This window comes from Prosopis cineraria, unplaced genomic scaffold (genome assembly GCF_029017545.1).
Source record: "Prosopis cineraria cultivar Desert tree isolate PC_DT_omini unplaced genomic scaffold, ASM2901754v1 PC10, whole genome shotgun sequence".
In the NCBI taxonomy this organism is placed as follows: domain Eukaryota; kingdom Viridiplantae; phylum Streptophyta; class Magnoliopsida; order Fabales; family Fabaceae; genus Prosopis; species Prosopis cineraria.
The window spans coordinates 11,186,369-11,211,924 of NW_026555341.1; the positions used below are offsets into that span (position 1 = coordinate 11,186,369).

The 25,556-nt window shown below is 32.4% G+C and overlaps 1 protein-coding gene across 5 annotated transcripts; it reads left to right on the top strand.

Annotated features, from left to right (window-relative positions):
* The first annotated feature begins 7,932 nt into the window (after positions 1-7,932).
* Positions 7,933-23,293, top strand: LOC129321998 (kinesin-like protein KIN-14B). Of its 5 annotated transcripts, none has more exons than XM_054968028.1 (24): positions 8,270-8,391; positions 8,513-8,900; positions 9,139-9,275; positions 9,633-9,719; positions 9,943-10,113; positions 10,210-10,316; positions 10,540-10,671; positions 10,816-10,994; positions 12,611-12,772; positions 13,238-13,329; positions 14,065-14,216; positions 14,593-14,766; positions 15,284-15,425; positions 16,368-16,561; positions 17,176-17,247; positions 17,968-18,023; positions 18,116-18,341; positions 18,724-18,915; positions 19,044-19,235; positions 19,584-19,934; positions 20,678-20,776; positions 21,894-22,034; positions 22,113-22,271; positions 22,528-23,293. In XM_054968028.1, the coding sequence occupies exons 3-24, from the start codon at positions 9,188-9,190 to the stop codon at positions 22,981-22,983; spliced, it is 3,624 nt and encodes a 1,207-aa protein (XP_054824003.1). In that variant the 5' UTR covers positions 8,270-8,391; positions 8,513-8,900; positions 9,139-9,187; the 3' UTR covers positions 22,984-23,293. The 5 variants fall into 5 exon arrangements, with proteins under 5 accessions (XP_054824001.1, XP_054824005.1, XP_054824003.1 ...); XM_054968027.1 differs by having other exon boundaries at positions 9,152-9,275; XM_054968026.1 differs by lacking the exon at positions 8,513-8,900 and having other exon boundaries at positions 7,933-8,391; positions 9,152-9,275; positions 15,284-15,426; positions 16,369-16,561.
* The last annotated feature ends 2,263 nt before the right edge of the window (positions 23,294-25,556 follow it).

Below are 25,556 nucleotides of genomic sequence, written 5' to 3' on the forward strand. Positions count from 1 at the left end.
GTTTTAAAAAATATTTTTATATGTAATCGTTCACTCTAGTCATTTACAAAAATAATTAATGCTTTATCTTTCCATCTAAAATGACTTGTAAAAGGGATGGTCAATTTTTTTCGAAAGTGAATTGTATAGAACACTAGAAAGCATATGTATTTCAGGAGATTTTCTTTATTTCACTCTATATATCATTTTAGAAGTTCAAAACAGTGTAGTAAAATAATTGTCCATTTTGGTAATTATATAGTTAAAATTTTTTTTTTACTATATTTAATCCATCTAACTTTTATTTTATCAAATTGACTCTCAAAAAATATAAGTAACCTCTGCGCATAATGAACATAAACTCATTAAAATAGGTGATTTCTTGCATGCAAAAATGATAATTCTTAATTATACTTTCTTTTGCAATAATAATAAATAAAAATCAAAGTCAATAGTTACAAACAACTTTGACTCTATTTGCCAAGACTAGTAGTGCTCACACGCACGTGGTCCACCATATGTGGCAGTGTCAAGCGTTGGAATTATTGATAGCCTTGAGATTTTGGTGGATGGTGATGATAAGAAACCAAGGGCGACAACTACTAATGTTGTGTCCAAATAAATATTTCAGAGAATCAAGCCTTTCAACCTTTAAATTATGGACAATGTTACATAAAAAAAAAATCACAACAGCATGGGATGCTCTTTGATCAAACATTTCTTAGTAACAAATTACACTCACTTTGTGGAAAAAAAAAATTACACTCACTTTGATCAATGTAGTGTGAAGATGTATTTTTGCTCGCGATACATTGGAAAACCCGTGCATTGCATGCGGCTGTCTCTAGTTGTGTGTGTAGGATTGAAGATATATTAAGTTTGTTAAGCGTTATTAATTTATTATTGGTATGATGAAAAAACTTGATTATTATTAATTAAGGGATAATAGCATTTAGATATTAAAATATTTAATTAATAACAACTAAGTGCTTGACAGAATTTTCTTAAAATTGATTGAAAACATTGATTTAGATAATTATAAATGTAGAGATTTCAATTATTAACTAACAAAATATTTAAATTTCAAATTAAGTTTCATGTTATAACTAGAATTTTAATTTGTAATTATTTGAATCAATATTTACAACTTATTTTTATTTTTAGAAATTCTTGTCATGGAATATTTTGGAACCCAACTACCATTTTGGATCATGAATTTTCGAACTAATATTTTAACTAGTGCAATAATTAAAAAAGAATAAAAGAGCAATTTAATCCCTAAACAATAGATTTAGGGGAGCCTGAAATCTTTAATTTTTTTTATACAATGTACTCATTTAACTTCTGAAAACAATGTAATTTAGCCTCCATGGTTGATAAAAATTAAATTTGACTATTAGTTGATCAAAAAAACAGAGAAGAACATCAAAATTTACACAAAAAAATAATTTTTTTATCACTTTCTATAATTTTTGAGTTTTTTATTGCAATTTTTTATCTTTTTTTATCATTTTCTGATCAATTAATAGTTAAGTAAATGTGAGATTGTACAATTCTTAAAAATTAAAAGAAAATATTATATAAAAAATGAGTTTAAAATTTCAAATACTCTTGAATTTAGAGACTAATATGCTCTTTTACTATAAAAAAAGATTGGTTAAAAAGAGTCATTGGATTTTTTCTTTTTTTCTTTTTTTTTTGATTTAATCTAATGCACCCATGCCACAGATATTCTACCTTACATGGGCGAATGACAATATAGGAAAATGACAAGTAACCACCTTATCAAAAAAATTAATATTAAATTAAGAGCTTTAGTATTAGAATATGGGAGAAGGAGTATTGAATTTGGAAATATTAGTATTAAAAATATCTTAATTTGATATTAATATTTTTATGATTCCTTACTTGTCATTCTAATACTTCATGTGGCATAATGCAACGGGTCAAATTTTGTTCAGGTTCTGAGACAATATGGCAGCAAATTAAATTAATTATTTTTGGGGTGCAAGATTTGTAGTTATTTTTAAAAGCGGATCATTTGGTACAAATATCCCTGGCATGGCCCGTGAACAATGTTGCCAAAACCTTGCATGTTTGGTCCATAGGAACTGAATGGACTGAAATGGATAAATAAACAGTAGAATAGTAACTAACACAAAGGATTACTAGAAGAGATGACTAAATTTAATACTTGATAGTATCTCAAATGGATCTGACTTCAATAAAAGAATGTATGTGCATGATAGAAAAAAATAGTGAAATAGTAATATATGAATGAATTATATTACATTGCTTATCTACTAGAGAAAAATCCTCTAACAAATTGGTGGAATGTTACTGTTCACTCTGGACATCAGTGCACAATTCCAAATTTGCCCAGGTTCTTTAGTTGAATAATATTATTGTGAAGGGTAATTTGGTCAATTGTTGTTATATCATTTACATTCTTATTATATTTCTACTCTATCAAATATGATAATTTAAAAATGTCCTTGCATTAGTTTAACATATGCTTTGCGATCTCTTTATGCACTTTTATTAACTTTATTAATATTAATATAAAATTTTCAAACACGTTCTTATATAAAAAAATTTAAAAAATAATGTCATATTATTTTTGTTCTTTTATAAAAATAATTTTAAAAATATTTTTTATATATTGTTTGAAAAGCTGTACTATAATTTATAAATAAAATTAAATAAATTTTTAAAATGTGTCCTGTATAAATGAGATTGAAGAAGTAATGCTTGAGATATTAAACAATATATTAACGTTATTATTCACATGTCTATTCTCATTCTCCAATAATTCATTCCACTGTACCAAGCACACTGCAAAAGGTTCCAGATGTTTGGTTCAACGTAGAAAACTAAAAGCAAAAGTAAGGATATCAAATGATATTATTCTCCTAGTGTTTCTTGATTCTGGAAAAAATATGATAATATTTTATGCTTATTTTATCACTGTTCTTTTCAATCTCGATGATAAGCATGGAGGAGGACCACTTGATCACTGAGAAGTAAATACAAGAAAATAGAGAAAAAACAAGGAATACCGACCTATTGGGCATGATATAAAAGAGAATAAGAATGCTTCTCATTTTTCATTTAGATGACCTTATTTTCAAAATAGTACTAATTAAAATAACAAAAAAAATTACTTATTTTTATTTAAAAAATAAACATATTTATAGAGTGTTAAATATATATTATATTATCATCTTAATTTGAACATAAAAAAAAAACAGATACAAAGATCAAAACATTAAAATAATATGAACTGAATTTATTATGAATAGTAATTTAATAGTTACAGTTTAAATCATCATAATATTTTTTAAAAAATAATTAACATTTTAAATTAGAGTATCAATTTTATAGCAAAAATATTAAAGTAGGGTAAAAAGAAAAGTGATAGACAAGGCTTCTCTATTAATTCATATCTATATATTATTGATCAATCATGTAAAGATAAAAAAAATGAAAAGATCACGAAATTAAGTTAATTGATATTTAAGTGATAAAATAAGTATGACTTGGTTGTAAAATTTTTTATTGTTATTTAAATAATTAGTTTTTTCGGAAGGGGGGAAACTAGCATGAATTCTGTGCAATGCATGGGTTTGACAAAAAAAAAGTACTTTAAGTCAAAAACATTTACATAATAATAATTGTTATTATTTTTTATTGCAAAGTGCATAACAAAAAATGAGAGTTTACATCATATCATCTTATTATTTTAAATAATAATATTATCTTATTAGACTAAACAAATATTTGTTAACATATATTTTTAATAACAATTCAATAATGAATTTAAAAAAAAGAATGAAATTTTTAAATAATAATGTTGACTAATTAAAAAAAGTTATTATTTTCTACTCCAAAGCAATTTGTTGCTATATTTTGGAAGGTTCATTTGTTGACGGCAAAAACCATTGAATGAAACATTACTTAATTTATGCTTGAGATTAGCACAATTTTTTAAAATTAGTTTGTTATATTGACTATATAGAAGACGTGTTCCTTATGATTCCTTCAATTGATATGTGAAGTTTGATTTCATTGCAATAACATTTACGAAAGAAAAGACAATGAACATACTCCCTTTGGTCCTATTTATAGAGCAAAAAAAAAATAAAATTTTTTATCCTATTTATAAATTATGTCATTAAATTTTTATCATAAATTTTTTTTAACCTTTCACTAAATGTTGGAGAAAAAATATGTTATTTATTATTATTGCAACGTTAAAAACTTATTAAATGTTAAGACAAAATTAATAAGTGTTAAGATGTTTCTTGATACTGATAAAATATGTTAAAAGTGACTTATAAATAGAACCAGATGAATAAATGATAGATGGAGATTGGTTAAAAACTGAAATTTGTTCAAATTTCTTTGACACAAAAATATGTATTCATGTCTTTTGAGAAAGAGGTTCAATTATTGTTGTTCAAGCTGTAGCTTGAAAAATTTCTTTATAAACTACATTTATTGTAGGATTGATAGGTCTAAAATTTGAATAATGAATAAAAAGTTTTAGTTTGTCCTTTTATTTAACCCTTGAAAAAATAATATATAATTGCTCATGAGTGAATACTAAATTTGGCAAGTAAACTCCTGCTCTTAACAATATTTGTCTTTAACTTTTATTAATAATCATTGTAAATGATAGGACAACGGGAAATTGCCGTCAATGCATGTCAAAAGAAAGATTACCCTTGGAAGAATTTTGATTCACATGATGAATATAAACTTATTCTCTCAAATTTGATCCATTAAGAATTATTCTTTTTTATAAAGTGGCCTGTCAACAAGGTGATTTTTAACCTTGTTCTATTTCAAAGTTCATTAATTTAATTTATATTTTCTTACTGAAAAAAACAAGAAGAGGTGAATTTATAATTTTAAAAATTTTAAAAATTATGTTTTTATTGACGGACTGGTAAAATTACAACCTACGCATGATATGGGCTATGCCAATCCATCTTACCAAACACACAATCCATTGTGGATCGACCTGCGACATGTGGGTTGACTCATTACCAACTATACTTGCAAACTGGGGTGAGTGAGACCTCATTCTCCATGAAAGTGCGAAAGGCCTAAAACAAATCAGCTTCCATAAAAGCACGATGCAAGAACAAATATCGGGGATCGAGTCATCGAGGCCTCCTGAATCCTGGGTGGATGATATGATTGACCTCATTTCTTTATGAAACTTGGTTGGCACTGTCCTCATAGTGGGTTGCCCAGGTCGCCAGCATGCACGGCATCGAAGGATCAAATCAAAGTTTGATTAGATTAAATACGGGTGAAATTATCTTTACTGAAACGTGTACGATAATGCTGGGTCAAAAAAGGCCAAAAAGCAAAAACCAAAGATATTGTGGGGTCATTTAGATTTGTTCAAAATTTAAAAGACTGTTGGCCATGGTCACATTAGATTAGATTATCACGAGGGACCATTTTAACCACACCGGGCCAATTAGCAGGCAGATAGTCATGATCAAGAAGTTGGTTAGGAAGCAAATTTGCGAAAGCAAAATTTAATCATTAATTAATTATTAATAATTATCCTTCAATTGTTAATCTAACGTCACGTTGAAGCCAAGAAGGAAGGTTTCGTTATTCTTAATTCAGTCCGCGCCACTGGCTGGCTCACGTTGGTTAAAATAACTGAACAAGCATTATACACAGGTCTTCTCAAATTATAAAATATTTTGAATTGTTGAACAAAATAGATCTTAAATTCTTGCTTGAAAAGTACTTAGATCCTAACTCTTATGAAATGTGCAAAATAAATTATAAACTTTTAAATTTATAACAAATTAAATTCTATCATTTTTTTTAACACTGTTATTGTTTATTGTGACTATTTATTGTGGGCCTCAATTAATACCACATATCCTAAACTATTACGTGAATAGAATTTTAAAATTTTGAGTAAATTTCTTCCACTGTTTATGTATATTAGGACTGTGCAAAAGTCTCCCAGTCCTGTCTGGTCCAGTCCAACCCGAGATGGTCTCAGTCTTGTTCGGTCTGTATAGTCACTGGTCCTTCAGGACCAAAAGGACTAAAAAGACCAGACTATTTTTTCGGGTTGGACTGGACAAGAGACCAGGCATCCGGACCACTTGGTCCAGTCCAGTCCTATTAATTTTTTTTATTATAATTATAATTAATTTATTTTTGACAAATGTTTAAAGTGTAATTGATGCTAAGGAGATGATTGCATAAAAATTTATTAAGTTTGTTTCTAAATTGTTATTGTAATATAGTGTTGTTGAATTTTTTGAGTACTATTTTTATTAAAGTTTATAAATTTAAATAATTTAGACTATAACAAAAATATTTTTTTTCTTATTGTTAGAAATTATTATGGATTTATTATTATTATAAGTATTTTTACTATCTTAATTGAGTTTATTATGTTGGAATGGATTATTGCCTCTCATAGAATAAAAAGAGGAAAAAAAAGCTAAGTGAGTACCAGACTGACAGGACCAGTCTCCCAGTCCTATGGACCAAGTCCGGTCCTGTTAATCTTCGGGTTATCACTGGACAAGACTGGACTACGGGTTGCCTAACCCAGTCTTTTTCATGAAAGAGACCGGACTTCGGGTTAGGGTGAAGTCCAGTGCCGTCCAGTCCTTTGTGCAGCCCTAATGTATATCAAATTAGTCTCAGCATAATTTGTCACGGTGAATACATTTATGGCCATAGCAAATGAACCATACTTTTATAAAATTACTTTTTTGCCCCTTTTTGGGAATATTGTTTAAATAATTGGTATCTCATACTTCTGTATATTTTATAACTCTGATTTAATTTTATTTTAAATAACATTTATTTATTTAATGGTGAGAGCTTGGGATCTTATTTGCAAAAAAGTTTAAGTATTATAAGATTTTACGGAAGCATGAAATACCAATCATTTAAAAAATATTGCAAAAAAAAAGATAAAAAAATTATTTTATAAAATTATGGATTGTTTGCCACGGCGAATGATACATTCACCACGGCAAACCACGCTGAGACTAATTTAATTTATACAATGGTTAACGTTTTATATATAAATAGTGGGAATAATTTGCTCAAATTTTTAAAGTTAAGGGTCTAAGATGCTATTCATGTAATAATTTAGGGTTTCTGATGCTAATTAACTAGGACCCATGATAAATGATAATGGCATTAAAAAAGAAAAAGTTAAGGTTCAATTTGCTATGAATTTAAAAGTTTAAAATTTATTTTGTATATTTTAAGAGTTCAGAGTCCATGGTACTTTTTGAGTAAGAGTTTAGAATTTATTTTACTCATTTAACTCAAATATTTTTAGATAAAATTTTATATATCAATGAATTTTAATAAATACACTTAATAATCTTTTTTTAAAAAACAAAAACATATATTTTTAAAAATACTTTCTATTTAATATATTAATAAGAGGGAAACGAAGATTAAATAAAAAAAAAGGTAATAATACATTGAGATAGACTTGTTCAATGAAATTTTTTAAAATATTTTATAACTTGAAAGCTAAATCTTTTTTAGAAGAATGTATCTCATAGGAAGTTCATAATATATATTCCTTCAATTCTAAATATTAATCATTTTTTGCCAAAATATATTAATTATTTTTTAAAGATATAATTTGATTTATTTTATAAATTATTAGTTGATGAGATTGTTTTATTTTAAATTAAAATTTTTAAATTATTTTTAAAAAGTAAGAGGGAGAATGACAGAAAAAATAATATTATATTATTTATTTTTTTATTTTTCAGTTGAATATTATATTTAAAATTTTATTTATTTTTATATTTATATTTTTATTATATTAATATTAATAAAATTGGTAAAAATAATTTATAAATATAATTTAAGCAGAGTTTTTAGTGTGCAAATAAATTCACATCACAAGTATGTTGTGAACGGCGCCGTTCTGTCCACGCAACTCAACCAGCCTCATCCTCCCTCCTGTCCTGTTCCATCTCTGAGCTCAGAAGAGGAAAAGCACAGCCAGTGCCAAGAGATGACAGAAAAATTCAGGGACTGAGTAGTTTTGTTATAGGAATCGTTGAGTAATTTTTGACTTTTCAATGTATACTCTATCATTCTACATTTAGAGGAAATCTCAGCAGTGACTGGGCTCGGCGGGAAGAGCTCAGGGTCTCACAGAGCAAGCCTATGGCGGAACAAAAGAACCGGTGGAGTTGGGATGTGGGTGGGTTCGAGCCATGGAAGTCGTCGCCTCCGCCTTCATTTGGCCGTGACGATCGGATACCTACTTCACCGTTGACGAGGAGGTACTCCATCTCGACGTCCTCGGTTCTTCCACATTCCGAGCTCTCCAGACTCTCCATGGCATCCAAGGTCCAGCGATTGAGAGATAAAGTCAAGGTAATGTGTTTTCTTTCCATGTATAGAGTGTCGTTCTTATTTCTCTTGTTCAAATATGAAGGCTTACTTTTGGGGAGAGGTTTCTGTTGTTCCTACTTCAATGCCATTGTTCTTATGGCAGTGCCTGTATTCATGAGATGTGGTGGTTATCAGTGATGATAAGAGGAGACTTCCGGTTTCATATATATGATTACTACGGTGAGGAATTTGGACTGCATGCTGCGAGTTAGTTTTAGCTTTACCTTCCACTAGGTGCGATGTAATATCTGGGTAATGTCGGTTCCGCGCCAACGAAATTATTCTGAGAAATTAGTGTGCATTAGATGATGGAATTCTGGGACCGTGCCACTTCCACTTGCATGCAAACAGTGTTGGGCGGCGGGATGTGGAAGGTAGACAGTAAGGAATGAAGATATCCTCTGCCATCAATTCTCATGGAATGCTTAATAAAGTCAGCGTCATAGCATTTTGTATGCAATTTTAGGTGCTGACTCTTTCAGCAATTGCATGTACGTATAAGATTCAGTACTATAGTTATTTTATTTATTTATTAATTATTAATTTCACTTGGGATTCAGTCTTGTGCTGGCTAGAAGAGGCTACTTTTGAATATCTTTTATGCTATCAAAATTACAAGTGTATTCTTACAAGCAACTCGTATTGCTTTGAATGGTTGTTTTGACATGTGTCCTAGCAGATCGTTTGTGGATCATGCTATATTTATGTCTAGTTTAACAATCACATCAGATATTTTGCACAGCTTGCTAGAGAAGACTACTTGCAGTTGAGACAAGAAATGGGTGAACTTCAGGAATATTCCAATGCAAAGCTTGATCGAGTTACTCGATATCTTGGTGTCCTTTCTGGCAAAACCCGCAAGCTAGGTAAGAATTTATTTGCCACAGCTAAAGTTTTGTGGTAGACACACAGAAGTTTTTAGGATTAATCTTTTTTCCTGTCAAGTCTTGTGTTTGATTTGGTCATTTGATTTCAGTGGCAGCATAAAGTTGTTCTGTAAAGTTATGTTTCAAGTCATTTTTCCCTCCTAAATGGTTGAATCTTAATGTTATGTGGAAATAAATGTGGCGGTTTAATCTTTCAGATATATTTTTTTCCTTATGTGGAGGAAGTTGTGTGAAAATTAAAAGTTCTTACGTTGATCTCATCTGTTCTTAGAATAGCTATTCTGCTGATGTTTTTCTGTTAATTTTTTTATTCTGTGTTCCTTATGTGAATATTAGACCAAGCTGCCCTTGAAACTGAAGCAAGAATATCGCTGTTGATAAATGAGAAGAGGAGATTATTCAACGACTTATTGACATCTAAAGGTAATTGCTATCTAGGAGTTGTCCTTTATTAGTGGTAACGTCCCTATATTTACTTTTTCTTTGTTTGACGGATTTTACTTTTCACGATGTCATGTATTACCTGGAACTTAAGGTAAGTGGATAATGGAATTTTTATATTTTACCTATGTCCAAATATATAACTTCACTCAGCTGAAAGTATCTATATAACTACAAAAATGAATAGTAATATCATTATTTGCAGGAAACATTCGTATATTTTGCCGTGCAAGACCTTTGTTTGAATATGAAGGGCCCTCAGCTGTTGAATTTCCAGATGACTGTACCATCCGTGTAAATACTGGTGATGAATCGTTGTCCAACTCCAAGAAAGATTTTGAACTTGATCGAGTGTATGGGCCTCATGTTGGACAAGGTGGTATCATCTTGTCTTTTATTACTATCATTTTTGTTTGCAAACCCTGGTGAAGTTGTGTTTTTGTGTATGTAACCTTTTTTGTTCTATTTACAGCCGAATTGTTTAGTGACGTTCAGCCTCTGGTACAGTCAGCTTTGGATGGATATAATGTTTCATTATTTGCTTATGGACAAACCCACTCTGGAAAGGCACACACAATGGTTGTTTTTTTCTTTCTATCTTTCTTTCGCTCAGTCTCTGTGCAGATCACTGCCCCTCCCTTTCAAAAGTGAAAAAAAGCTGGATGAGGCTCTTGAATTCAATGTTGACTTGACGGTTGTTATGACCATTATATGATAAATTATTTTCTAAACGCTCTTTTACTTCTTGATACAATAATTTTTGCCTCATGAATTGCTTATTGATGTCATTCTTCTTTTGCAGGAAGGATCTAGCTATGATCGAGGTTTGTATGCTCGTTGTTTTGAAGAATTGTTTGATTTAGCCAACTCAGATTCCACTTGCACTTCTCTATATGAATTCTCTGTTACAGTTTTTGAGCTCTATAATGAACAGGTCTCTTTCTCTTGTCACCTGGGACTTTCTCCTTTCCTTTTCCTTATTCTTTTTTTTTATTGTGGTTTGGTTCTTTCTTTCTTTTTTTTCCCTCCTGAGATAGGATTGTCAAGGCTTTCATGGTTTTTTCTCGTGTGCTTGCAGACCAGGGACCTGCTACTGGATATGGGGAAAAGCATGCCCAAGCTTTACTTAGGATCGACAGAATGTTCTGTTGAACTGGTGCAGCAAAAAGTTAATAACCCTGTGGAGTTTTCTAGGGCATTGAAAGCTGCATTTGAGAGTCGTGGAAATGATGTATTGAAGTCTAATGTCTCTCATTTGTATGGTCCGAGTTCCCTGCCCGCATTATTGATGATTGAAGTATACTGTGACTTTATTTTTCCTGTTTTACATTGCATGGTAAACATCTATGTAACATGCTTTCACCAGCATAACTTTTGGCAATACTGCAATAATATAAACAAAGGCTGACCTGTTCTTTACCAGCTTTGTCTGTTGCTGTTCAATGCAGGTGCGTTAAACTTATAGCAAAATTATTAGGAATTTTTGGTCTGTTGGTCCTAATCTGCCTTATTAAATATTTTTGGCTTTGGCTTGCTTTTGATTAGACCAAGCCAATTAGTGAAGTTCTCTTGACCCAATTGCTAGGTATGGGACTTGAGCCCCACATTGGAAGTTTGGGATTCTATTGTGAAATTTATATGAACTTTGGGCTCTCCAACCCCATGAATTAGTGATGGGGTATTAAAGCTTTCCACTATTTCCAGCTGCAATTGTGCTACTTAGATGGTGATATTGGTATTACAACGTTAGCCTGAGGCTAGAAAGCTAGCACAAAACCTGCTCGTATGGTTTTGTGGACCATTAAGCATGGTGGAATATTAGGACCCACTGTCAGGTATAGGACTTTGAGTCAGACATTGTCACATTGGTAATATGGGATTCCAATGTGGGATTTATGTGGATCTTGGGCTCTTCAAACCTTACGAGCTGGCTTTTAGATTATGTCTCTCCCAAAAGTCTGGGTCAATTGGTTCCTGTTGTATTTAGAAGCAATCAACTGTTTATATGAAAAAGATTCAGAGCAGCACTACTAGAAAAAAAAAAAAAATGCAGCAATAAAACACTGTAAAGCAAATTTGAAATGGGCAAAGGAATGCAATAAAGATAAATACTAGGCCTTTGACTTGCAAGCTATCTCTCTCCAAGATGCCCCGATTATTTCCTTCTTCCTTATCCAGCCATCCCCTCTCCGTCTTCTCCCATTTTATCCCCAAAAGAGCCTCTCTAAATGAATTTATTAGCCTCACTTGTCTATCTTCCATTTGTTCCCTACTTCCATACTTGCTGTCAAGTTTAGTTACATAAACTTCCACGCCACCTACTTTTCTCTTACTCCCCTGTCTATATCTTCTAGAAAACACTCTAATCACTGGGACCCATTGGGTATCCTTCCTCTTCTGCATGTTTTTGATTTTATTAAATAGGAGATATGGATAATCTGAGTTTGTACATTTCAAGTACATTTGAACTGGATCATTTTCTTGGTTTCATTAAGGTGTTACGGATTTGATGTTCCCAAGGTAATTTGATGAGTCTGGTTAACTTTTATTTTTATTTTTAATTTGTCTACCTGCCTTCACTTTTCCTTTGAAGACCATGGTATCCTTTTCTCTCATTTCTCATTCATTCATGAGACATGATATCTTTTTTGGGTTAAAAACATTTAAGAATGCTTAACAAAACAAATTATCGGTATTGTTGGAAACATGGAAATAATGTTAAAGATAAATTACATCTTAATCTTAATGTTAACTAGAAGCAGTTTTTGTATTTTATTACACAAAAGGTTGTAACCTAGTCTCTAATCTTTGTAATGTTTATGTGAGTGCTCACACTAATTCAGTCATATGGATTTCATGTTCTACCTTGACAGGATTGTCACCGTACACATTTTATGTAAGAATTTGATCACTGATGAAAACTCATATAGCAAACTTTCTCTTGTTGACTTGGCTGGAAGTGAAGGTTTAATAACAGAAGATGATAGTGGGGAACGTGTGACAGATTTGCTTCATGTTATGAAGTCACTTTCAGCGTATGCCTCTTTTCCCTGTCTCCTTTTTTAGGTGAATTCAGCATGTTGTTTTAGTTCATTAATTTTCTTTTCATTATTTGCCTGCTTGAAACTTAACCAGGGGAATGTCTAGCCTATTATCAGGCATGTTAATTCGCTTATGCTTCTTTTATGTTACCTTTAGTTATTTTGTGGTGTTATTTTTACTAAGTTCGGCAATGTTCTTTTAATATCTCTGATTCTGCTTGGGGAAACATTACTTTAAATAGTTGGTTGTTGATAACTAGTTGTGGTTGTGTTTCTCTTGAGGCAGTAAAAGGTATTGCTTTTTATCATAAATCTGAAACTCACTTCCAGTTTTGATCTTCCTGTCCTCTCTGTTCCCATATGCTTATCTGTCTGATTTCTTGTTAAAGTTACTGCTGTGTTTTTGTGTTAAAAATTTCTTTACTTAACATGTTGCTGTATTTTAACATGTTGCTGCAGTTTGGGAGATGTTCTGTCTTCTTTGACATCGAAGAAGGATGTCATTCCATATGAAAATTCAGTGCTAACAGGATTGCTTGCTGATTCACTTGGTATTAATTTTCTCATTTCTTCTGTTATGTATATTCTTATGGTAGCATTTGTCTGAGTAATTAGAAAAAACTTTATTGTTGTAAAGGGAACAACAAAAGTTTGTCTGTAACCATTACGATGCCAATGCATTCACAATTTTTACATGGAGCAAATGAACTATCAAATATCAAGCCATTACATAATTATTTTGCCCTTTTTCTGTAATTCATATTATTCTTGTGATGGGATTTTTTTTTAAATTAATCCACATTGGGTTAAGATAATTCTGTTAGTACTAAATTTTTAACCATCATTTTTAGAAAGCAGTAATTTATTCAGGACAAGTAAAAGGGAAATCTAGCCAGACTCTGGATCATCGAGGATTTATACTGTGGAACTTGCATCTTCCAGTCCACCATTAGGGTATACTGTTTAGCCTAATATGGTGCTGCCGTGCCAGTAAATTGAGGGGTTCATCTCTTGAAGCTTTGACAATTGTGAACTATACTTAGCCAAAGTTTCCTGTATCCTACCCTGTGTATGGTAGACAATCTTGGGTATAAATGTAAAGTGGCATTGAGATGATTTACTTGTATCTATCATCAATAATTATGGTTTCCATTTTCCCTTGCTGCCAAGAGAATTGATTCAATGGGATTATACTTGTCAAGTTTTCAAGATTTGAATAGTTCTCAGATTGGTTCCAGATACAATATTTCAATTCTTTTACGTGCAATTTTTTTTTATTATTACAGGTGGGAGTTCAAAAACTCTTATGATTGTAAACGTGTGTCCAAATCTTTCAAATTTATCTGAGACTTTATCATCTCTCAATTTCTCTGCTAGAGCTCGACATTCTGTATTAAGCCTAGGAAATCGAGATGCTATAAAGAAGTGGAGAGATATTGTAAGTTCTTCTTCAACCCTTTCCCTTCTTTGGAAATGGATTTTATTTTCAACTTGTAGCCATCTTTGATCTGTTCTATATTCATCAGTTTGAGGATTTGTGGCAGCAACTTAAAATCTTTATTTTTAGAAGTTGAAGTCATAACTTTATGTTGATAGGCATGTTGTGGTGTGGACCAACCCCATCTTGGGACTCATTAAGACTGAACTAGGATTTGTTTTGAGTAAAGATAGAAAGCTGTATACATACATAATGTAAGGGCTATTCATATCTGGTTTGGCATTGATCCCTTCTGAGTTCTGACAAGGTCCTTCACGATGACAGTTTTCTATTTCCCATTATAAGATCTGAATTTACTTTGCTGTGGTTATTATAGGCAAATGATGCACGCAAAGAGTTGTATGAGAAGGAGAAAGAAATCCATGATCTGAAACATGAGGGACTGGAGCTTAAGCAATCAATTAAAGATGCTAATGATCAGTGTGTCTTACTATTCAATGAAGTGCAGAAAGCACGGAAAATTTCTTCTGCATTGCAGACAGATTTAAAGGTGGTTTGGGATAGCTTTTGAATTCTATCTATGGCTTTTTTATTGATTTTATAATTTTTCTTACTCTGCATGGCATGCTTGAATTATGCTGGTCTTTTGGGTAGTTCCATGTTAATTTCATGCTACATAATGTTAGAAGGAGAAAATTTATGCTGCAACTGAGTATCTTGAGTGGTTATTTTACAGCCAGAGATTGTAACAACTGTCAGGTCCACCGTGTGTATTAAGTGATATTTATTTAAGTCATCAGGATTCAGGATGGATATTAATTATCTTGTCTACTTCATCTTGACCCATCATGTTTCTTTTTCTTTCTTTTTTTTTTACTCCAAAAATTAGTGCCATATATAATTTGTTGAGACTTGAAAATAGATACTTTACTCCATGAGAAATGACCCATGTGATTCTTTGCAAACTGTACAAACCCTGTGTCAATACTTGATTGTGAGCTCTGAACATAAGATGATGCTTAAGTGCAGCTTGTTGATGAGCAATTTATTGTTTTTATGTGCTGCAGTCAGAGCATATTATGCTAGCAGATCAGCATAAGATTGAGAAGGAACAAAATTCCCTGCTAGGAAGTCAAGTTGCTCAGCTGTTACAGTTGGAACAAGATCAAAAATTGCAGATCCAACAGCAAGATTCAACCATCCAAAGTTGCAGGTTGTGTATGATATTTGACACAATATATTCTATGTAGTTCAGTAGTTCCTGATTTGTTTGTCAAGTTCTATTTGTTTAGCATGTTAACAAGTGCTTCTATGTTCTATTTTGAAGCTAAAAACATTGATGATACAAAGAAGGATATTACCTTTTTAAGTGAGATAAATATAAAAATTACTTATTTTTTTAATTTTTTTTTTCTGGGATTCTTTGCCTTGTATGTGATAATGAGATAGAATGGAAAGGCAAGGAGTGCAAAAATAGTTGTGTGCCATTCCTTTGTTTGAGAGTTTAACAAGGTAAGGGAGAGAGTCACTAATGGACTGAAATGACTTATAAATTGTTTTTCTTACTCTTAATCCCTTTAAGCAAGAGCTTGATTCAAGGAAGATTTTAGTGAAAGAGGATTTAATTGTAATAGAGTGGTAGAATATTACTACATTGTGACTCAAAAGTTCCTAGATCAACCCAGGCTTTGATACCATGTAAAGCTTTTTGAGAAAGATAATGGGAGAATGTGTTGGGTGATTTGCCCATATGGCAGATATCTTTTTGCAAACAATGAAGAATACATAGGTATGATGATAACACAAAATTACAATGAACCTAGCCAAAAGTGAATCTAGATGCTATACATTACTATATACAGCATAGTAATTTTCTACTAGTCTAACAATGATCAGATCACCTATCCATTCCATTCCTTCCTAAACCCCCCAGTCTCGAGGAATACAGGTTTTGGATGCCATGGTGGTGTCTTGGATTCCTTCTTTTGTCATTCCATTTCATCCTTAACAAAAAACTCCCATGCAATAGTGTATCCATTTTGCCTATTCCATTCCATCCCTTGCCATCCATCTAAGCACACGATTAGCTCAATCAGCAATTTCTTTCTGCATGTTTGCCGGGTTATCCAAGTATTCTCTGTTCTACATTCATGCAGGATAAGATTAAAGCCCTTGAAAGACAATTACATGAAGCCATTAAATCCAGTGAAGATAGATCAACATTTGTCACTGAGCCAGAATCTGGAGCTTCATCCAATTCTAAAGCAGCTGGTGATGGTGTGGATTCTTCTGCTGTAACCAGGAAACTGGAAGAGGAACTCAAGAAACGTGATGCTCTGATTGAGGTTTGCCATACTTGACAAGTTTGATTGCAGTAGCCTTCCATTTCCTATTGGATAAATGGTTTGCTTTTGTCTAATTTTGCAGAATATGTAGTTTAGCTAAGTACACGCCTATCATAACACCATAGCAATAGTTTTGTACATCTTTTTGGCACAAAATAGTGAACAGAAAGGGGTGCATTTTGAGTACAGTTGAAACAATGAAGTCGGACCTCTGATTCAAAAAAACAATGAAGTCTATAAAAGTGTTGAAATGAGGATATATTTGAATAAATGTCTGGTCAGCTTGTGGGTTGACTATTTCTAATTAGGGGAAATTATCTGTGTGACCATATCATCTGGGACCTATTCATACATGCATTGGGGGAAAAAGTGAGGATAGCTAAAAATGCAACCAAGAAGTATTGTCTTGACACTTTGGTTTGTATCTTCTAGTAAACTTTCTAGGTTGTAAATGTTTGCATAGTTATGCCCAAGTAGGGACCATTCATCAAAACAGATGCAATCTGTAAGTTCTTAATTTTTATGTTGGTAAATTATGTAATTATTTGGGATTTTGATATGGTTACTATAATCTCATTATCTTTCGCTAACAAGCCTAATTTGCTGTTTTGCAGAGGTTGCATAAAGAAAATGAGAAATTGTTTGATAGGTTTACTGGGAAATCATCTTTGGGCGGGTCACCTCAGGTAGACAAACTTCATACAGGAATAACTTGGGCAACCATTACATCAATCTGCATTGTATGAAGAAGATTGTTCTTTTTCTTTCCCTCTTTTTTTTGTTAAATGTTTTTTTATGCATTTTAGCTTGTACTCCCTTCGATTTTATTTATAAGTTACTTCTAACTACTTTACCAAAATCAAGAAAAGGTAATTAAATTATTGATATTGTCTAAAAAAGAAAGAAATTTCTTTAAAAACAGTTTCTCTCTCTAGCAATTTTTTACTTTCTACTCATAGAAAATTGTGAAAAGGGTAAAATTGAAAGAAAGTAATTAACGATCCACTTTTTAATGCAAATTGGCTTATAAAAAGGACCATGAATTGCTTCTAGAAGGCGACATACATATAGGACTGGAGGGAGTATAATACAATATTATCCATCGATTGTGCATGCATTCCCAAGAACTGAAACAGAATGGCCAAGAAATGTTACTATTTGATATGAAGCTGTTAATTAGTAGACTGGTTTCTTTCTGTATGAATCTAACAGGAGAGGTTGTTATTTCTGATTTTATGAAGGTTTGCATGGTTTCCCTGAATCAGCATCTTATGGTAACATATACCTGAAACTGGGATAGATAACCAAACAAAATTGCACTGCCATTAGTTTTTATATTGATAGTCATGCATCTGAGGTCTATGCGGTGATTCTGGATCTTAAAATTTTTTTCACTTTATCTTCAGTTGTCAAGTCCATTATCCATGGGATCAGATAATGCTCAGCCTCAAGATATAGGGAGGTATAATTCTATTATATTTCTTGTAAATCTGTTACTTCTCTTTTGTCTATAAGCATTTGATTATTGGCTTTATTCTTTTTGGCATGGCACAGGACTAAGATCAGTAACAATACTAGAGCTCGATCTGTGGATGCTCTTCCTTCACCTTTGACCATAGAAAAGAATGACGGCACAGTTTCTTTGGTGAAATCTGATCCTAAGAAAGTTAAGTCAACCCCAGCAGGTGAATATCTAAATGCTGCACTGAATGACTTCGATCCTGATCAGTATGAAGGCCTTGCTGCCATTTCTGATGGTGCGAACAAGCTATTGATGCTGGTATGCAGGGTGCACGATTTATTGTTTAGTTGGCTGAAACGATGTATTCTTACATGCAGAAATGTTGCCCTTTTCATTTTATGCTGTTTTATCCCAGCTGGGGGAGGGTTATTGCTTTCAAAATCCTGATCTTTCACGTATTATTTCAAAATTTTTCCTCTATTTTTGTGTGAAACGTTAGAAATTCTGTAACTTCTGAATTTTAATATTTTTCTCACATGACAATATAAAATGACAAGGATGCTTCAAAAAGTTTTGTCTGACTTTTAGTGAGTTTGATGACCTTGCATCTTTATAAATTGCCTTGACCAAGTTCAAATTGCAGCATAATAATATTCACTTCAGGCTTGAAATTTATTAGGTGCATTCTTTAAAATGTCAGGTTCTGGCTGCCGTCATCAAAGCTGGTGCCTCTAGAGAACATGAGATACTTGCTGAAATTAGGGATGCTGTTTTCTATTTTATCCGGAAAATGGAACCAAAAAGAGTAATGGACACCATGCTTGTTTCCCGAGTCAGAATCCTGTATATAAGATCTTTGCTTGCAAAATCCCCAGAGTTACAATCAATTAAGGTGATGAACAAGTGGAGTTTTTTCTTTTTCATGTTCTGATGTGGTTTTCACACAGTATGTTTTTTTTAGTTTTATTCTAGGGCATTTCTGACGTTTAACTTGGTCATACTTGCCTGTTGATTTGGAAGGTCTTGGCAGTTGAGTGCTTCCTAGAAAAAGCTAATACTGGACGCAGTAGAAGTTCCAGCAGGGCAAGCAGTCCTGGAAGATGTCCGGTGCAATATTTTGATGAGCAAATTCAAGGATTTAAAGTGAATCTAAAGCCAGAGAAGAAATCCAAATTTTCAACTGTTGTATTGAAGATACGCGGAATTGATCAGGTAGATGCCCTTATGATCTTTTCAAACTTTTCACTGCACTTGTAAAACATACAGAAGACCTCAAGGTCAATTAGACTGGAATACAAGACTATTAAGGAAAGAAGATGCACTCTCCTGGGACTTCCTTTTGAACTTGAACTCCGTCGAAGAGTAACTATTTTCAATCTCATCAAAATTTGATGATCTATCACTCATTCTTGTAATTCATGATTTCTTTTTTTTTTCCTGTATTTCTTTTCTGGCACTATACTGGCCGGGAATCTTCATTGTTTGAACTTTAGGGTCCTATAGATTTGTCTTTCTTTCACCTTGCTCTCTATGCAATTTTTATCGGGGAATTATGTACAGGAGACCTGGAGACAGCAGGTAACTGGTGGAAAGTTAAGGGAAATAACTGAGGAAGCCAGAAGTTTTGCAATTCAGAACAAGGCTCTTGCTGCACTATTTGTACATACTCCAGCAGGTGAGCTGCAGCGCCAAGTTAGATCCTGGCTTGCTGAGAACTTTGAATTTCTCTCTGTTAGTGGCAATGATGCATTGGGAGGGTCAACTGGTCAGTTGGAGCTTCTTTCCACCGCAATCATGGATGGTTGGATGGCTGGACTTGGTGCTGCACTGCCTCCTCAAACTGATGCTCTTGGGCAGCTTTTATTTGAATATACAAAACGTCTATATACTTCTCAACTGCAGCATTTGAAGGTTGGCCTAAAGTAAAATTATTCTTGATTGACTCTTCAGAATGAACTCACTAATCTTTTCTTGAATTCTTAAGGAAACCTTGAAGAGTTGCCTTCATCACATTTTATACAATTGTCTGCAGCTAGGTGTCACAAGGCATGCCTAATGAAAGGTCCAACCCACATATTTAATAATCATGGGAATACAATATTGAATTTAGAAATTTATTTAAATTGAGATATTCAGTGAAAACAGTCTAGGCATGATTCTTGAATGACTGGTTCAGGTTTGAATTTATTTTTAATCTAGTTATTTTCATTTTTCTTTTCTCTCATTTTTGAGGAAAATGAAATATGTTTTCACTGACCAGCTGACCTGAAAGTATACTTTACATAATTCTTGATTGAATGTTCATACACACACACACACACACACACACATCTATATATCTATATATATATATATTCTCCTGTTATGCTACCATCTACCTTATTTTTTTGACGTTATTATTGGAACCCAGTAATAGCCAAAAGTTGCTAATTAAATTGCGAAATTATTTTTCTACAAACCAGCCTTATGAAATGTTCTATTCAAGTTACTCAGTTACTGCCTTCAAGAGATCTTTAATTTACCATGGCTACTTGAATTTAATTAAATGGTGTTGATGTTTCTCCTTAAATGAAACATTCAGGACTCCTATTTCACTTGTTTCTTTTACTTAATTGAATAATATCTTGGGTATACTTTTGGACATTAATTTTCAGGATATTGCTGGTACCTTGGCTGCAGAAGAGGCGGAAGATGCAGGACAAGTATCCAAGTTGCGTTCAGCTCTTGAATCCGTTGATCACAAAAGAAGAAAGGTCATATATGCTTGTTTACCTGTAACTGTATTATATTAGCTTTTATTTGCCTATAAGAGTTCATCGTGAAATAAAGCATCAACTCATTTTTGAATGTATATTCTCAGTGCTTCTGGAGGGCATCTTTATATGGCTAAAGAGGAAGATATAAAATGCAAGAATTTCCCCTTTTGTTACTTTTTGGTAGCCAGAATCTGAAATCATAATTCATGGAAACTAAAGGGCCTTTATGCAGTCTTTGTTTTCACTTTGGTAAATTGTCAAGGAATATTTCTGATTAGCAAAAACAGGAAACTAAATTTTTTTTTTTTTTTTTAATGCATGCCTTAGGTAGACTCTCATTGTTGAAATTTAACTTTCATCACGTACTGATACAGAACTCATGGAGGCAAGTTATCGTATGTCTGAATGGCATTTTTTCAATAAGATCCAAGCTTTAAAGGTTGATTATTACACTGCAGCTCTCAATTAATAATCTTGGCTATTTTTTCTTACTTTTTAATTGATTTTCGCCCCCATGGCAAAGAGGAATACGTGTAAGATGATAAAATACCCTGCCATGGCTGTAGCCTATTAGTAGTGCTCATTCTGTAGCACTGCTGATATACTGAAATACCAGATCCTTGCTTTCCTACTAATGCGGCACAAGGGAAAGGAAATAACATTACTTAAGTCGTTCACTCCCTTCCAATCTGTTTTGAGTGTCGAAGAAACTCCTTGCTAGCTGAATACTAGAAATATAAAATCCCATTGTTATTGCATATCTTCTTGAAAATTCTAGTATTTTCGTCTTTCAGGATATTCGTAGATTCTTTTTCTTATAATGCTTATAAGGTCTTGAAAAATTTCTCATGTTGGCGTGTCTGTATTATCTCGGTGTAAAGAGTTAGGCTTCATTCAGTGAACTGTCTATGACTACTTATCATTGAGAATGCATGTCTCATAGTATTTGTTCAATTTCCATCCTTTATGAATTCTGTAGTTTATGTCCAGTGAAAACAAATGGGAAAAAAATTTCTAATGCGTTCCTTTTCTTCTTTTGATACAAGAATGTGTTCTTTTTCTTGCATGCGTTTCTACTGATCATCCTCCGCACTGCTTTCTTCGTCTAAATCAGATTTTGCAACAAATGAGAAGCGACGCCGCTTTATTGACATTGGATGATGGTGGTTCACCTATTCAAAATCCCTCTACCGCAGCTGAAGATGCACGATTAGCATCTCTCATTTCACTTGACGGCATGTTGAAAGAAATCAAGGTTCTAGTTTTCTTGTTCAAAATTGTTTTTAAAATTTGAGTTTAATGTTATCAGAATTTTAACTGGTTAGTTGAACAGGGTATGGCGATAAATTCTACGCTGAGTGCTGTGAGCAAAAGTAAGAAAAGGGCAATGCTTGCTTCTCTGGATGAATTGACACAACGGATGCCTTCGCTTCTTGAAATTGATCATCTATGCGCGGAGAGTCACATTGCAGGTGCTCGCGGCATGGTTGAGGTATGCAATGTGTTTACCTGTGGGGCTGGATTGTATTTTATATATATATATATGTAGTGGCGGGCCATGTGTCACACCCAATTTTGCAAAATTTTGATGTTATGTCCCTGAATCTCTTCAAACATTTGAACCTATTTGACCCATGAATGAATTTACTAGATACATAAGCAACTCTTTATTATTAGACACCTGGGTTTCATCTTTCGCCGTGTATTGTGAATCCTAAATCTCCCTTCTCTCTTGTCTAACAATGCAGTCGATTCCTGAAGTTGATGACAGCATTCAAGATCTATCGCATGCTCACAAGCCTTCAGCAGATCTGGGGTCTGGATCCGAAACTGTTGTGGCACAATGGAATGTCCTCCAATTTAACACAGGCACTTCCTCCACATTTATAATCAAATGTGGAGCAAATTCAAATTCAGAACTAGTCATAAAAGCGGATTCTCGAGTTCAAGAACCGAGAGGTGGTGAGATCGTGAGGGTTGCCCCTAGACCGTCAGTTTTGGAAAACATGAGCTTGGAGGAAATGAAACAAGTATTTGCCGAGTTACCTGAAGCTCTTAGCTTGCTTGCCTTAGCAAGGACAGCAGATGGAACCCGAGCACGGTATTCTAGACTTTACCGGACCTTGGCTATGAAGGTTCCATCCCTAAAGGATCTGGTTAGAGAGCTTGAAAAAGGGGGTGTGCTGAAAGATGTTAGAACATGACCCATAAAAGGGTAAGCTGATGGTGAAATTAATTATAGCTGTGTTGATGTTGTTTGGGGTTTGGTTGCGTGGCTTTGCAAGTCAGCCTGTTGCGTTTGCTAGATTATTTGGGGGACAATCCATATACATTGTAACAGTTATTCTGCCTACACGTGTTATTGTGTATTAGTGGTAGTTATTTCAGTTTTGCCTGGGAGTGATAATTAAGTCGATGTTTGTGTTTCTTAAGCAACCTGTAAATATGTTCATCAGATACAAATATGTTTGAATAGAAATCAAGTGCTCTATTGCTCCGGCGGAATATCAAAGATGATTGTCTGTACATGCATGCTGGTTATTGCTGATGAACGGGACATTGTTCTCCCAATTTAATATATACATTCATGCAATTTAGCGCGCAAGTCATAATTAGGTAGCAAATAGAAAAGAAGAAATTGAAGTTTCAGGAGAAGATTAGTAATTCCCATCTTTTTGGGCATTTTAACGATGGTGTTGCAACTTGCAAATTTATCGTTTGAATTTTTATTTTTTATTTTTAAAAAAAACTGATAGTGTTGCAACTTGCATGTATGCCCGATATTAAGTGAGAGTATTTGTTTGATTCAACATCATTGAAGATGTTCAAGTCAACGGGAAGAATTGCGAACCGAATGTTGGTGACTTTTCTTGCATTGTTATAGTGAGTACGTGGTATAAATAATAGAAAGTCAACTTTTTGAAAAGGTTTAATTTGTTTGTTTAACATTTTTTTCTAGAAAGTTGACATTATTTTTCAAAATAATATACTAATTTTTAAGGATATAAATTCCTTTGTTTTGGGTCAAGGGAATTTAATTATGAAGATATTTTTAAAGCATCAATACTTAACATTTATAAAATACTTCTTTTCAGTGTGATACTTGAAAAGATTGTCCCTAAATTTTATATTATGAAACTTTTAGTTTCTTAAATTGAAAAATAATTTTGTGGATTAAAATATATTTTATATCCTTAAATATAAAAACACTGAATAAAAATTGTTAGTATATATTGTTTTTTATTTAATAACAAAAATTCTCTTCTCAAGGTCAACCCAAGATGCTGTGGAGCCGTTACATGGAAACAATGATGTGAGTATCAATTTATAGCAAGGGCCATTGTAACAAGTTATGAATAATATGAGCTGTTTCAAACTCCATGCCAAGCCTCCTAGCATTTTGGCTTGTGTTTGGGGAAAACTATGATAAACAATCTTAAGAATTTATGTTTGATTAAAAGTCAAATCCTTTTCAGAAATTGACGTTCAAATCTCAACCCACATTTGGTATTATTGGTGTAAAAATCGTTTAAGTGTGCCAAAGACTAGAAATGATTTCAATGTATTTGTAACTTCTATAAAATGAAACAGGCTCTTAAATTCTCTTATTGCAATTTTTCCAAATACTAAACTAGTCAATTCAAAATTTGACAAATTTATTCATCAAAAATACAAGTAAGCTTGACGTACCTCTTCTGTTCATTGCCTACATATTCCTTTTATTTCTATTTGTAGGGCATGAAAGTAAAATTTTTTTTGATTTCATTTATAAGTTATCTAATTAAATTTTTAATACAAATTTTTCTTTTTACCCTTTATTAAATATTGAAGAGAGAAAATATATTATTAAAGTATTTAAATTTAATAAGGATAAAGTTGAGAATTTATTAAATTTTAAGAAAAAGTTAATAAGTTTGATTTTTTATTCTAGTAAAATATATTAGAAGTGACTTAAATAAGACCACAAGAATATATAAAGCCTCGATACCTTGAATTTAAAAGTTAGACATTGAAAGACAGCTCAATAAAATTGGTAACTGTTCATTTTATTTTGTTAATTGTTAATTATCATAGGACAGAATGAGCATGAATAGTTTTTATTTTAGTAAATAAAAATAAAAATAAAAATTAAAAATATTAAATTTGAATTGTTCAATAATTAAAATGTATAAAAAAGGGACAATGGAGTGGATGCTTTGGTACCACATATTAACTTTAATATCTCAATTCATATAAATCAAATAAAATTCAAGTAAAGTAATGTGCGTACCTGAAAAATCCATAACTGATTGTAGTACCTCAATTACTTCAAGTATAGACAGATACGCAATCCATTAGAGCCCCTATAGTTTTTAGAGAGTTCAAAAATAATGAAAAAAGTGAAAATATCGTGTTTTGGTTATCAATCGATCAACTTATATAATATATCAGTAACCACTTTTAATTAATTAATTATCTCACATTATTCTTGATCCAGTCAGTTAAGAGATAGAGAATAACTAATTGTTATAGAGTTGTAGATTGAGCCTTTGTTCTTGTGTGGTCCACTTATTATGATCCACACAAGATCATAAAAACTAATTTATTTAGGCTTAATTAATTAATATAAATTCATAATATTTATAAATATTCTAATAAGAAGAGAGCCAAGTTCTAGAAAGTTAGGTTTGGTTAATTATGTAAAACCAGAAAGCTTTTTTCTCTTTGGGGGGGGGGGAAGAGCATTAATATTGGAATAAAGTGTGAAACGGTTGGATAATGCTCAATTATGATTTAT

What these genes read in the sequence shown, in the direction of transcription:
- LOC129321998 (XM_054968026.1), top strand. Translation starts at nt 8,179, where the DNA reads ATGGCGGAACAAAAGAACCGGTGGAGTTGGGATGTGGGTGGGTTCGAG. An exon ending in TGGCAAAACCCGCAAGCTAG is followed by an intron (nt 9,276 to 9,632) that starts GTAAGAATTTAT and finishes TGTGAATATTAG; the next exon opens with ACCAAGCTGCCCTTGAAACT. An exon ending in TGGGCCTCATGTTGGACAAG is followed by an intron (nt 10,114 to 10,209) that starts GTGGTATCATCT and finishes TTCTATTTACAG; the next exon opens with CCGAATTGTTTAGTGACGTT.